This window comes from Ambystoma mexicanum, chromosome 10 (assembly GCF_040938575.1).
Source record: "Ambystoma mexicanum isolate Mex_15411 chromosome 10, UKY_AmexF1_1, whole genome shotgun sequence".
In the NCBI taxonomy this organism is placed as follows: domain Eukaryota; kingdom Metazoa; phylum Chordata; class Amphibia; order Caudata; family Ambystomatidae; genus Ambystoma; species Ambystoma mexicanum.
In genome coordinates this window covers 1,304,514,223-1,304,529,297 of record NC_090932.1, presented here as the reverse complement: position 1 = coordinate 1,304,529,297, position 15,075 = coordinate 1,304,514,223, and the positions used below count along the sequence as shown (strand labels likewise).

Genomic DNA, 15,075 nt, shown 5'->3' with positions numbered 1-15,075 from the left:
CATAGGGGTGTGGTATGGTTGGGGAGTGTCACAGCATTCTATCATCTTTCGAAAGAGATATTTTTTTAAACAAATTAATAAACTAATAGATACCGCATCTGGTTCACCCCACTACGCTGCACCATGAAACGAAAAAACCAAAGACTAGAACTTGATTGGAGAAAACAAAACGACGCGGCGAACAAACTTAAATTCCTAAAACACAACCGGGCTTACAAAAAGGTAATACAAAAAGCAAAGAGGAAACACTACGACAACCGAATCTTCGAAGCACCAAACACCCAAAAAGAGCTCTTCAAAATCATAAACGAAATCAAAAACCCTCCAGGATGTAACAACACACCAACTCCGTCCGCGAAACTCTGCAACGACCTTGCGGACTACTTCAAAAACAAAAATCACTAACATCCATCAAACCATTCAAAGCAGACCGTCTGATCTGACCACAACCCCAACCTACACCCGGGAGGAGCACCCAAACAAACTACGAAGCTTTCCAGAAATATCAGTGGAGACATTCGTCAAACTGGTGAATGAAAGCAACAACTCAGGGTCCCCCGATCACCCATGCCCACCAGACATATACAAATCAATTCCTAAACAAGGAACACCCACAGAATATCACAGGAACGTCCTCAACCATTCCATCGCAACTGGGAAAGTGCCACAAGCCTTCAAAACTGCATACATCAGGCCACTACTCAAAGATACAGCGGGAAACGTAGAGGACCTCTCCAACTACAGACCCATCTCCAAAATCCCGTATACAGCCAAGCTGCTCGAAACGTACATATACAAAACGACCCAAGAGTTTATAGAAGAGCACGGCCTACTAGACCAGGCACAAGTTGGCTTCAGATCACTGAGAGGAACGGAATCAGCTCTACTCTCAATATGGGACGATCTAAAAACCAACGCAGACTCGGACAACAGCTCTGCCTTGATACTCCTAGACCTATCAGCAGCATTTGACACAGTCGACCACGACACCCTCATAACAAGATTAGAAGCACTTGGAATAACAGACACCGCCCTACTATGGATCAAATCTTTCCTAACAAAGATAACGGAAACTGTATAGATGAAACCCTTCAAATCCAGCCCGAGAGATTCCACCTGTGGAGTACCACAAGGATCATCCTTCTCCCCGCTACTATTCAACATCTACCTGTATCTACTTATCAGAATCATCAAAAGCCACGGCCTCACCTGCTACAACTACGCTGACGATACACAAATAATCTTCAAAATACAAGACAACCCAGAAGGAAACTCAACGATAGAAAACTGCCTCTGCGATGTATTCTTCTGGATGAACTCCAATTCCCTAAAAATCAACCCAGGCAAAACTGAAATAATGATTGTCACAAAAAATTGGGAGGAGAAAACCAATTCATCCCTTGGCCAAGGGAACTCAGGACTACCCCAGCGCCCTCGGCGATTGTAAAAAAACCTGAGGGTTCTGATGGACAATAATCTCACGCTAGAGCCACAAGTAAACGCTCTCCTCAAGAAATGCTTCTTCCTCCTGCGAGGGGCAAAGAGAATCTTACCGTTCGCCAACAAAACGACCACCGTCATCGCCCTCGTCATGTCCAAAGTAGACTACGCCAATAGCCTATACCTAGGCATGCCTGAACGACTCCTGAAAAAACTACAATGCATACAAAACGCGGCAGCCAGACTACTTCTGAAACTACCCCGAAGAGAACACACCGCACCAGCGCTGAAAACACTACATTGGCTACCAATAAAACAACAAATAAAATTTGAAACAATGTGCATTACGCACAGAGCAGTTCACAACGAAGGAGCCGAGTTCCTAAGAGTCAAACTGTGCCTACATCAACCAACAAGAACGCTCAGATCAAGCATGGACATCCGCCTGGAACCGAAGTCCTACAACAAAAGAAAACTTGGAGGATCCTCCTTCTCTCACCAAGCCCCAAAAACCTGTAACGACCTTCCAAAGTACATACGTAACACAAGAAACCACCTATTATTCAGGAAATACTCAAAACCTGGCTCTTCACGTCATAACTAGAAAGACTGGTCACAGGGGCACCGACATACCAAAAAACATCAACGAATGTAGAGCGACCGCGATACGCACTGATCAATCAATGGGAAAAGCGGAGGTAAATATCCCACGGCATACTAAAGGACCAAACGAGAGACAGTCGCAATACGACCAAAGACAGTAAACATAGCAAACTAAGACAGAAAGACTAGAACGAATCATCAAGAGGACCAAGACCGAACTATGACCTTCCCCAACAGCCCTTAGAACAAACAGAGAGGGAAAGGAAGCACTGCATCACGGGCCCAATTCTGTGGGTGAGAAACAGAATGTTCCATTACGATACACGGTCCACAAATACAAAAGCAGGAAGCAGAATGCCCCACCACACAAACTACAACAGTCTCGAGGATGTTCACCCCACGGAAATCTAAGAATCAGTCACGACAGAAGGATAGGAACGTCTAATACACACGCTCACCAAGACGGATCCACTAGGACAACACTTCAACATGACCCCAACCCTGAACCACTTAAAGCCTTAACCGACCAGGGTCACACTAGATCACCTAAGAATAGATATCACCCACCCAGTACCACACCTGAAGATTAGGTTCAGACGCACCCACCGATCCAAACTATACTCAATAGGATACAGTTGGATCAGTGCAACACCGCCAAATCGAGTCGGCCACCAGGAACCAGCAACATCCGAACCCACAGGTATACAACTAACAGAATCATAAGTACCTGAACCTGGATACAGACCCCACTAACCCAACCCTCAATCTTCTGCATACTTAAACCCACACAAAACCACACAACCATCTCTCTCCCAGCAATCCGCACGCACTTTACCACACTGCATCAACACAAACTTCACCCACAGCACTCGAGGCCTTCATCCGATACCAGCACCAAAGCCTAGCACTTGGTGTATACCGAGCTGAAGCTGCCAACAGCACACCGCACATGGGGACCAATTCCGTTGGTGACGGTGCGCTATACAAGTACCGATAACATAACATCTGGTCCTGCAGCGATCACAAGCAGCTCATCACACTGTTGTCACAAACATCAATTGTCTTCTTGTTTGTTAATACCGTCCACATTGATCTGTTTGGCATTTAAAGCACACACAGACACCAAATATTGTAAAGTGCTCTGTAATACCATACTAGTACACCCTTACACTGATCCGAGGTTATCCCTCTCCAACCCGTGCAGCAAAAGCTTAACACTATGCAATTCCGCCGTTTTGCAATGCATGGATGCAGCAACACCTGCACAAACAGAATGACATCACGTTTCTGTTTAGAATATTTAGCACTGATAGCAAAGCCTGCTGAGGAGGCACTGCGATTTCCTGTTAGTCAGACCCCTAGGTAACTGTAATAAAGACAACTTAATAAAAATAGCTTTTTCCCTAAAGTTTGCCATTGTGCACTTGTGACCACAATTAACTCCGCCCACCCAAAGCTCTACCTCCATGACCCACCCACCTAGGGCCCTTTGCCTTAAATCGGCCACTGCACTTAAATGCAACTTCTAACGCTTTTTCAGCTCATCTCTGGGTATGGTACTCACTATTGGTTCTCCTTATCCCCTCGGGACTCCTCTTTCCTCCGGCCGCTGTTCTGCAGAACCATCTCACGTCCCACTGTCTGCTTAGCCTGTCTCACTCCAAAGCAAGACTAGTCCTGCAAGTGTCAAAAAGTCCTACTTCCTGCCAATGTGTCAACCAGAACACTTCCGGTCCGGATCCGTCAGCGCTAGTGACACTCAAGCACAGCCGAATTTGGCGCGTCAAAGATGGGCTCTGTGGTTTCGCAAAACAACTAAAATTTCGCGCGGATTTTTTCCCCGCCCCCTTATTGACCAAAAAACAGAAGCCAATGAGAAATAGGGATTTCTGCTCACCCCCTGTTCAGCCAATCAGAGAAAGTCTGGGTGTTGTGCTGACCTTCGGTTCCTGCCCCGCTCCCTCTCCTAGCACCGCCTATGAATGACGCCCTTCCACCGTATGCTCAGCCAATCACAGAAAGGCTGGGGATTGGGCCAATCATCGGTCTTGCGCCTAGCACCGCCTATGAATCACGCCCTCCACCCGGGATCGAGTATACAGTGTCAGTTTTGTTTACAAGGAAAGTGTGACATGCACACGCTTCTACAACGGAAGCAGGTGTTTTGCACACAAAAAACACGATTTTTAAAAATATAAATTAAACAACAAAGGCACTTTGGTAACTTTTGTTGGCGCGCTCCCCAGAAAATAAGCATGATTTACCTTCATGTTTTTATTATAGGCTGTGGTGGAAATTAAAAATAATTGTTGGAGTATCCCACAAGGGCCGGGGTGGGGGCGAAGTTTGGGGGGGAGGGGGAGCGGTGCCCGAGGAGGTAGGGTTTAAAGCTGGCAGTTGACCTCCAATCAATTCCACTTTAAACCACTTCCATGGAACTGATGATAAGTTACTTTACAATGCGCATCATTTTTTAATTTTTTTTTATTTGATATGGATAATAAAATCATCCTTTCAAATATAAAACCAAAGTAGAACATTTAACAATGTTTCATTACAGGTTAGCATCATTCACATAAAGAAAACAAAACATTTCATTTCACATGAAAGCTAAACACCAGTCAAAACAACTACAAACAAGGAGCAAAATACAAATATGAGATCTAATTAAGTTGGAGCTTCTCCAAAAGCAACTCCCTTGTACTAGGAAAAATCGCCTCAAGAAAGCTAATGATTGATACTCGTATAGCTAAATCCGGGAAATTACATATATTAGACCAAATTTCACTTGTAGACATAAATGCAAACTTAGACAGATTACATTTTTTGAAGTGAACTGACCTTTGACCTGCTAGCATTGGACAGAATAAGATGCAATGTTCCAGGGTTTCATGCTGAGATGTGTCCATACAAAAACGACAGAAGACAGAAGTCTGCACCTTTAGGAACAAGTTTGCGTCTGGCTAAGATTTGTGTTGTCGGCCAGAGATTAAAGCGAAGCCTTAAAAATTGATGGCGTATGTGTGAATTTGGGCACTTTAGTAGATAGGGTTCGGGTATATTCAGAGCTTTTATACCAAAGACACGAGTATCAAAATCTTTATAGTGAAGACATGATGTTCGATTTTGGATCCATTGATATTCAAACAACTTTTGTTTCGCTCGCACTGGGTTTGTTAGTAATAATTCAAGAGTGATGTTTGCGTCAGCTAATGAATTCAAGACCGTATTACACCACATTTTAGAAAAAGCATGTTCCTGGGCTAATAGATGTTGAGCCAAAACGGGCAATAGACTATCAGAGGTCAATCCCGCGATCGCCGTTCTAAATAATGCGCACATCCTCCAGTTGATTTGAGATTCAAGCGATGTAATGCCTAGCTCGTGCCTAATTAATGGAAGAGGGACGCTTTTAGGTAACTGCAATAATTGTCTCCAGAAAGTTGCTTCTATAGTTTACCACCATTGGGGGTTTTTTGGTTGCATAGTATGAAGCCCATAGGAAAGAGAAGGGATTACCTTCTGTTGATAAAATAGCAAAATATGCTTCAGAGTAAATTTACCAAATTTGCCCTTCAAAATCTTTGCTTGCGATAAGAGCATACGTAGTTTGGAAAGTATCTCTATTTGTATTTCATGAGTTGAATGCGAATCCTGTATGAACACACCTAAATACTTATACTGATTTACCTGGGTCAACAGGTCACTATGAAAATACCAGGTGGTTGGTTTTATTGTTCTGTTGTGGTGAGGTTTACAAATCATAACTTGAGTTTTTTGAGTATTCATTGTTAAGTTGTTTATGACTACATATGTGGCTAAGATATCCAAGAGTTTTTGAAGGCCTGTGGGAGTTTGAAATATGAGGATTAAATCATCGGCATAAACTAGATAACTAATAGTGTGGGCTCCCAGTTTCGGGGAGTCACTTGCAATGTTTTGAAGAGAGATTCCAAGATCAAAAATAAAAAAATTTGAAATCAACGTATGCAAGATATAGGACTTGGTTTCTATCTGCATACTTGGATATGCGCATAATAGCAACTGTTGCTTTAGTAAATATTCTTTAAAAGGTACAATTTGCATCCCATTTCATTAAAAAAAACTCCCCCTTGGGTTCTATTCAAACAGGGCGATTTCTGTTCGCCATAACCAACGCTTTCTTTTACTTGACATCTATACCAAGAACACGGCAAATAGTGCAGAATGTTGCTCTGATTACTTACTGGTAGTCTTCATTACTCCTAGTCCCACTCTTCCTCATCCCAGTACTTACAAAAGTGCACTTATCTCTCCAGGTACTCCCTTTTTCCAAGCCTTTTCTCTTTTTGGCTCCCCCATATTCATGTATAACCTCTTACCCATCATCCTCAGTTTTTTTCTTGTTTTGATCCAGGTAACGCCTGGTATCATACGCCCTCTTAAACATGTCATACAATACCTAATCCACCGCACTACTACTAGATTCTATTAAAGACAAGGAGGCGAATATTATGCATTAGCTTTCTTTACTCTGACATACACAGCAGCAAAGAAATAAAACATTTTATGAAACTTTTCTGAACATTTTTGTAACACAACTTCAACAAAACACATTTATAAATGTCCCATTCCAAAATGGCGGATGTGATGTCGTCACTTGCTCCCTTCTCACGTGGAGAGGAACACGGGGCAATGGGAAGGAGAGGGGCGGGATGTGCGTCGACTCAGGCAGTTCCTGAGAAGTTGTAATTAAATAAAGACGTGTTTGATCGAGTCTCACTGCGTCCGTCCCTCATTTGGAGTAGTGCCCTTAGTCAGAGGGACGGAGCTTGTGTTGGACCGATCCACCTCTTGACACTGGCGACGAGGCGGAAGAATATGCCACGACAACTACCATCCCGGCGTTTTTGCACTCGTGACACATCAAGTGTCGAACGAGCGGCAGGCGGCGGCCCTGCCAAGGCGCAACGGTAAAGGTAGGCGGGTGGGAGTGAGAAGGCTCGCGGCCAGCCACAATCCTCGTCAGGATTCTGGGCGGGGTATTGCGAGTACCCGCCAACGGCAACGAAACACTCTGCAGTTGGAGCGCGTCGGCTCCCTGCATTCTGGGCGGGTCATTCCCATCAACGGTGTTGGCCCGTGGGTAGAGCGAGGCTGCTCCCCACATCCGGGAGGAAAAGACAGCAGTGGGTGGAGCGCATCGGCTCCCCACATGAAGGTAGGCCGTCACTCCCGTATTCCCGTCAGCGGCGGAACCGTGTGGGTGGAGCGCATCGGCTCCCCACAGTTTCCTACCAAGAAAAAGCAGGGGCATAAGTGGGATTAGAGCATCGGCTCCCCACGCGTGAAAGGAATCCTGCTACGAGCGACAACGCATGTGGGTGGAGCACATCGGCTCCCCACGGTTTGGAAAAAAAAATAAAAAATTTCTTTTCCTCATTTCGTCTCGCATCAAGACGGAAACTCATGTGGGTGGAGCGCGTCTGCTCCCCACGTCCCTCTCAACTGAAACACCCGGCAATTCTACTGCACAGGCAGCTCCCCACTCTCCTGCTCACAGCAAAGTTGTCCTGCTCAACAAATATCACCCCAGGAACAGCAAGAGCAAATAGTAAGTGCAAAGCTGTGGAACATTTGTCATGCTGGATGATTCATCTGAAGAATCACTAACTGTACAATTGACACCTGCCCGAGTAGTGCGCACAAGTATGACGGACAGCCTCATTTCACAACTGCCCCCCAATTTTGATCTTAGTGACACCAGCACATTGGGGCCCAGGTGGAAGAAATGGTTGAGGGATTTTGAAGTATGTCTCAAAGCAGTGGGCCTCCTGGAGGATGAAAGGAAACACAGCTTACTCACCCATGCCATAGGGTCTAATGTAAGAGACATTCTAGACGAACTTCCCGAAGATAACATAGACACCTACACCAATCTAAAAGCGACCCTCACCGACTACTTCACGCCGCACACCAACGTGGACTATGAACGGCACGTCTTCCACACAACAAAACAATTGAAAGGTGAGACAATGGATGCGTTCGTAATTAGACTAAGAGTCAAAATGAAACACTGTGACTTCAACAAGTATTCAAATGAGGAAGCACTTCGCTCACAAATTATAGTAGGGTGTGAAAGCGGTGATTTCAGGAAACAACTATTACAAAAGCCACGAAAACCTTGAAGAGATCCTACGCCTGGCCCGATCAGAGGCGGCGCTGACAGCACAGGTGGAAGGTCTTGATGGCATCACCATCACCCACGGGAAGCATGAGAGTCTACATAAACTTGAGAACACCCCAAAAGGAAACACAGATCCATTCTGCTATCGTTGCGGACATGAATACCCACATGAAGGCACGTGCCACGCCATGGGTCAAATTTGCTCTGCATGTGGGGGGGAAAACCATTATGAGGCTGTATGCTTCATATATCGTAGCAAAATGCGGGGAAGTGGAAGAAACAGACGCTCCACACCAGAAAGAGAGCTGAGACGTTCAAGTCCCAGTCGCGACTCACACCACCAGAACGATTTGATATGCCGCAGGAATCGTGAAGAACCATCGGACCGAAGACAACCCAGGGCATCACAGGAATGGAGAGACCACAAGCCTGCATCCTCAGGGCGAAGGGGGCGTCCTCGGAGATACATCAGGTGCTTGGTGGAGCAATCGCAATCAGACAGTATTTCTAGCACCTCTTCAGAGGACAATCCCAGGAGTGAACTGAAACCACAAAAAGGAGAACCACGGGTGAAGGGCTACCTATACGCACTAGGGAACCCCACCGCGAAAGAGAACAGTCCCACGCTCATAATGCAAGTCAACAAGGTGGCTGCTGAATTTCTGGTGGACACGGGAGCCACGATCAACGTGGTCAGTGAGGAGGTATATAACAACATGCCAAATGCATTTTTCCATACGGCTCCAAGACACCCCTAGCGTGTAAAGGTTTCTTCACGGCATCATGTAGATACAAAGATCACGCAAAAGAAATACCCATGCACGTTCTAGAAGCCGCCACAGACAGTGGATGCATTCTTAGCTACAAAGCTGCCGTCGACATGGGGCTCATCCATGTTCTATACAGACTCATGATGCACAAACATTTGGATCCCACCGCAAGCATTGACCAAGTCTTCCCTGCACTATTTAAAGGACTAGGAAAATTGAAGGACAGACAGATTGAACTACACATAGACAACAACGTCACGCCTGTAGCCCAGCATTACAGAGGAATCCCTATTAACATACAAAAGCAGGTAGAAAATGAACCGATCAAACTCCTAGAAGTGGACATAATTGAACCTGCAGAAGGCCCCACCCCTTGGGTGTCCCCCATAATGCCCGCACCAAAAAAGGACTCCCCAGACATCCGCATTTGTGTGGACATGCGAAGACCTAATGAAGCGATTTTGAGAGAACGTCATCAATCTCCCAGGATCACGGATATGGTACATCTGCTCAATGGAGCCACGGTCTTTTCAAAACTGGACCTAAATAAAGGGTACCATCAATTAGAACTCCACAAAAGATCCAGGTACATCACCACATTTGCTACTCACCTGGGTCTCTATAGATACAAAAGACTCAGCTTCGGAGTCTCTTCAGCAGCAGAAATGTTTCAGTCAGAAATTCATAACATAATCAAACATGTGCCTAATTGTCTGAACTATAGCGACGACATCTTAGTTTTGCGCAAACTCAAGAACAGCACGATGACACACTCATGCGGATGTGCATGGCACTGGAGGAAGCGCACCTCACTCTGAACAAGGATAAATGTGAATTTAGGAAAACAACACTACGATTCTTCGGGCACATCTTCTCTAAGAGTGGAATGACACCGGATCCCGAGAAGGTCAGTGCCCTCACAAACACCACACCACCAAACTCCATCACCGATCTGCGATCATTTCTGGGCCTAGCAAGTTATTGCACAAGATACATAAAGGACTTTGCATCGGTCAGTGCACCCCTGAGAGCCCTAACCAAACTCAACGCAGAATTCAGATGGTCAGACGAGTGCCAACAAGCATTCCAAGTCATCAAAAATCGCATTGCGGATGCCAAAAACATGGCGTACTTCGACCCACAGATGGAGAGAGCAGACAATGTTTGGTTGAGAGCAGGACACTCGAGTGTCACTATGCAGAACACGGCTCATGACGGAGCCCCATCTAATAACTGTGGAGCGGGAATTTGGAAAGCGCTTAGAGTGCTGTATCCGGACATGTCAGATATGGGAGCTATAATGATGTCAAGTGGTGCCAGAGCCAGTACAGAAGCAGCTAAAAAAAATTGGTGGGTATAGAAGCAAAGCCATGGTCAGAAATACAGCTGACCATCGCAGATTATTACAGATTATTGAAGGAGAAGAATCGACAGAAAGATGATGCTAGGAAAGGTAAAGAGGTGAATTGAGTGCAGAAGAAATAGTCAAAATACGCCATAGAAGGGGCGATGTTGACTAGTAGGGAAGTGCCAGGTTCGCAGCAAACTATAGGCATGCCACAGGTGAATAACCAAAAGGCAGTTTGATCAAAGTAATAATGAATTCATACCACAAGGTAGGGAAGGCTTCCGAGGTAGAGACTTCAAGAATAATCAGGGACATTTCCAGAGTAACCAAGGAGGGTTTCAAAGCACGCAGAATGATAGTCAAAGCATGCAAGAGGGGCAAATTATGAGACCTCCTGTATGTTGGACATGCGGTATGTCAGGGCACCTTGTACGCATGTGTAGAAGCCAAAGATTTGTGCAGAAATTGGCATTTCTCAAGAGGGGGACAGCACACCCCCTAGTATATATCTCACAAGTCAAGGAAGGGTTTGCCCAGGATTAGACCTTATATCAGACATGAGCGCTGGGAGTGCAGCAAGTACAGCAGCTTAGGAAAAGTACAAAATGGATTTACTGCCGAGGGCAAGTGCAGTGAGCCCATATACAGACTCAGCAATATGCAAACATGGAATAAATAGTGATACATAGGAGTGAAGGTGTCATTATGAAAGGAAGAAATGCTTTCACAAGGACAAGGTTATGCATGCACCCACAGTGGGAAAGCCTCATAGGGCGACTTGGTGTGTTCAGAATTGTTAGTGGTGCTAAGCCTCAATGAGTGCTGAAAATTAGTATGGCAAAGGGAGAACAATTTTTGTTCTAGTGGTAGACAGTAGGACTGTATGCTCATACAGCAAAGACAGAAAAGTGTTGAATGATTATTAGAACAAATAAGGATTTTGTTGAAAACTATGAACACAGTCTCCTTGCCTAGTGATGAATTAGTAGTCTATGGAGGAGAGTGTGTTATGATGAATTGTTGTTACATTTGTCACAGGCACCTGTCAATATTTTGAGAAAGGGATTGGATGATACAAGCCTAAATGATACAAGATTTTGTTTAGGTGATTAAGGGAACGTGTGTTTTGTTTTGGGAATGCACCATTTAAATTTGGGTGAGTTCATAGTGACGTGTACAGGGCAAGAGGCCCTATGAGACGTTTCTGGTAGAACCAGAGGTTTTTAATGTTGTAATGAAAGCACAGTATTGCAGATAGCTGTGTGACCTAGTGGAAAAGTGGTGAGAGTATTTGATTAATTTAGTCTCAAACCACGGATATTTATAAACAAAGAGGGGGGACAGATGACCCCCATAACATTAGAAACAGCCATAGTATAAGGAAACATGGCAAATAATCAAGGAATGAATAATAAAAATGGACCACAGAGGACAGTGATGGTTCTCAAGAGAAAAGTCCAGTTTAATTAAACACCACTAATGACAACTTATTTAGATAGGGTTTACAGAAGGATGAAGTGGTGTTTCTTTAGGAACATCACGCACTAAAAAGAAAGGAAAGGAAACATTTTATTACATATGGCAATAATGTAGCAGCATTCAGTATAATTTAAGGAAGATTTGGAGAGAGTGTCAAAATGTCAGGTGGACTTTGGGCCTTTTTGGCATGGGTCCAGAAAAATGAATTAGGAGAAGATAACAATAAATAATGTACTTTAAACAGTATAGGAATAAAGAGCTCAGTTGAAAAAATGATTTTATTTAGATGAAATAAATAAATAAATAAATAATGAACAGAAAAATGAATGAAAAAAATTATTGACTGAATGAATGAATGGATAGTAGAGTAACAGGGAGCATACAATAAACAAGAAATAAACATTTGGAAAATAAACAGCACCAATGAAGGTTGATGGCAAAAAATTGAAAACAAAGATGTGAATTGAAATAAAAAAGAATGATGGGATTAATAAAGGACCAAAAGGGTATGGTTGACCAAAATTGAGTTAACCGTGCAAGGAAAATTGTGTACAGAGCCAATTCAAGAGAATATACAAGGGTAAGTAAAATACCATTATTTAAGTGTATGTAATGATGTTGGTTTATCTTATAGATGAAGATCATGGACCTTTCGTGAACATAGGTGGAATGTCTGCATGGCCTGAAATAGGGGAAGAGACAGCATATCACAACACAGGTAAGTGTTAGTGAATAGGGAAAGAAAAAAGAGGTAAGTGCTGGTTCACACCACAGGGTGTGGACACACTATTGATCCTTATTAGGAGTAAGAGGACCCAGGTTGGTAACAGAAAAAGAGGCAGATAGAAACACAGTGTTTCAATTATGTAGCCATTTGTTCCCAAGATAGGTGTAAATAGGTGTGAATAGAGTAGCATCTAAATACAAGCATGGCCACCTCAGACAAACGCAGGACATAGAAGACATCAGATAAAAGGTGGGTAATCTTTTTATTTTTTGATAACAATAGGACGCCAAAAAAGGGAAGATTTGACAAAAGTATAGGAAATATTTAGGATAGGCAAAACAAAGTAATTTCATGATAAGAGGTGAAGGCACGTAGTAAGAATCAGTGCCAGATTCCAGAAAAACAGGGGCAGGCTAGATTAGTGTAGTGGGGTAAGGAGGAGATAATGCGTAGCGAGATGTCTATTTTGTCTCAAACAGGATAAAAATACAGCACAGAAGGAAAATTACCATGGTCCAAAGCGATCGAAAGGAAGATGGCAAAGGAAAGATGAAGCACATGCAGAAAAGCAGATGAACCACATGCAGCAAAGCTGATGAAGCACATGCAGCAAAGCTGATGAATCATTTGCAGCAGAACAGACGAAGACCATTCAGCAAATCAGAGAAAAAGACTAGGTATCAGCCCTAGCACTGTGCAGGGTTAATGAGAAGTGTGATTATTATGTGCACCAACGAGGAAGAGAAAGCCTATAAGTTAAAATGGGCTGAAAGAAAAGAGAAATTATCGTACATGAACATTTTTTTGTTAGCAGCAAGGTGAAAGGGGTTGGGTTAGGAAGAAACTTGACCCCCTTGCAGTTCTCGAATGACTTTTGTCTCTATTAGAGAGAAGGGTCAAGGGACCTAACCAGATGCCCACACACAAATGTGTCTGCTATGTAGTTATAAGAGTGGACAATTCCCCTGTAAAAATTCCCACATCCTTGAGTTGCCCAAGAAGTGGTCGAATGCACCCATGGTCATAATGTTGTGAAAAAGACATTCAAAAATGAAAAGACAATGGACCAAGTGGCCTATGCATTAAAAGGACCAGATATTTGCTGTAAAGCAGACTAAAAAGGACAAAAACAACCGGATAAAGACGATCTATGGCGTCCAAGCCAAGACAAGCCAGATGGAAGATATAATGACAAACAATGAATAAAGGACAAAAAGAAAACGCACTTGTAAAAATGCAATTGGGGAAGACAATGGGGAACCAGGAAATGTTGTGAAATGGAAGTGGCGGAAAGAATATGGAGTATGAGCCACACATGGATATTGTGTAAAGAAACGGGCTTGTGGGTTACATCAAAGAGAGACCCTCTCTCAAATTCTCATAGTGGCTGTAAAATCATCTGAGGCATATAGTTAGTTTATAGTTAATTGGGAAATGGCAATTGGACTCGGATAAAAGTAAACAAAGGTATTCTTCAGGGACACATACATCTTTACACTAGGAGAGTATAATATGTTAGTACTGATGCTGTAGAAATGTTTTAGGATACCTCCCACATTGAAACAAATTGTTGCACAGAAAAGAATGATTAGGACAGAGATGTATAGGTACACTGAAAATTGAGGATAGTGGACATGGGTGTAGTGGTATGTTTTGAGTTAGTGACTAAATACAATCCAGAGGGAGGAGTTGTAATGCGGCAGCCTTGGCGGTTGTGGCACAGATGGAGACAGCATTGTGGTTTTTGTTCGAAACCATGTTCTGTTGAGAGTCATCAGGAAAGGACCGAATGCGGTCAAGTCCTCTACCAACATGCCGTAGTCCCGGCTCAGTGCGTTGTATCGTACTTCCTGGTACCCCGCTGCAGCGACTCTTCTGTTTCTCTCCTTCCCTGTGTCTTCGGGAAGATTGTTTGTTCCCTGGTTTTCATCCGGCCTCCCTGGGTCCTCCTTCAATCTACCTCTGTTTCCACTCTCATCGGTACTTATACTTTTGCATTCCTGACTTTGTTCAATCCGAGACCCTCCTCGGCTGGTACCCGTTCTTTAAAGTACGCTCTCTCTGATTTCACTGGCTCGTCTGCTTACCTCCTCGTTCTCCGCTGCGTTTTTTTAACGGAAGGTTCCCCTTACCGTCCGTTACTGTTCTTGCCTTTTCTGTGCTCCTGCACCCTCTTCAGTCGCTCTGGCATTTCCGTTCCTCGCTTTACTAGTTTCTGACCATTTCTCCTGTACCCGCTACGCTCAGTCAACCCTTACCGTCCATAACCATTTGTTGTCACTTTTTCCTGCCGAATTGCTATTCAGCCTTAAGAAGCGGCCTTGTTTCACCCGTATGTTTGATTGGACTCGTACTTCAAACTACGAACTTTAATCTATTTGTGAACCAAGAGGGCTTTCCTTTGCTGACCATCTGGACCATATTGCAGCAGGGTTTTTTGGTGCTAGAAGCTTTTTCCCTGCTTTGGAGGCTTGCTCCCTGGGAATCCCTTTGATCAGGAATTCATCTTCTGCCAAGGTGGCCTCCGGTGGAGCCCGTCCTT

At 44.0% G+C, this 15,075-nt stretch overlaps 1 protein-coding gene across 2 annotated transcripts in view; it reads right to left on the bottom strand.

The window, feature by feature from the left end:
- Positions 1 to 3,991, bottom strand: part of POLE (DNA polymerase epsilon, catalytic subunit) — an 867,587-nt gene extending 863,596 nt beyond the window's left edge. The window contains exon 1 of one of the 2 annotated variants that reach the window (XM_069619327.1): positions 3,941 to 3,991. Coding sequence is in view for 1 of the 2 variants with exons in the window: in XM_069619326.1 (XP_069475427.1) it covers positions 3,608 to 3,669 (62 nt within the window). In the remaining variant the exon portion in view is untranslated. Of the gene's footprint in view, positions 1 to 3,607; positions 3,862 to 3,940 lie in introns of those variants that run through there. The other variant, XM_069619326.1, reaches the window with a different exon arrangement.
- Between the last annotated feature and the right edge of the window lie 11,084 nt (positions 3,992 to 15,075).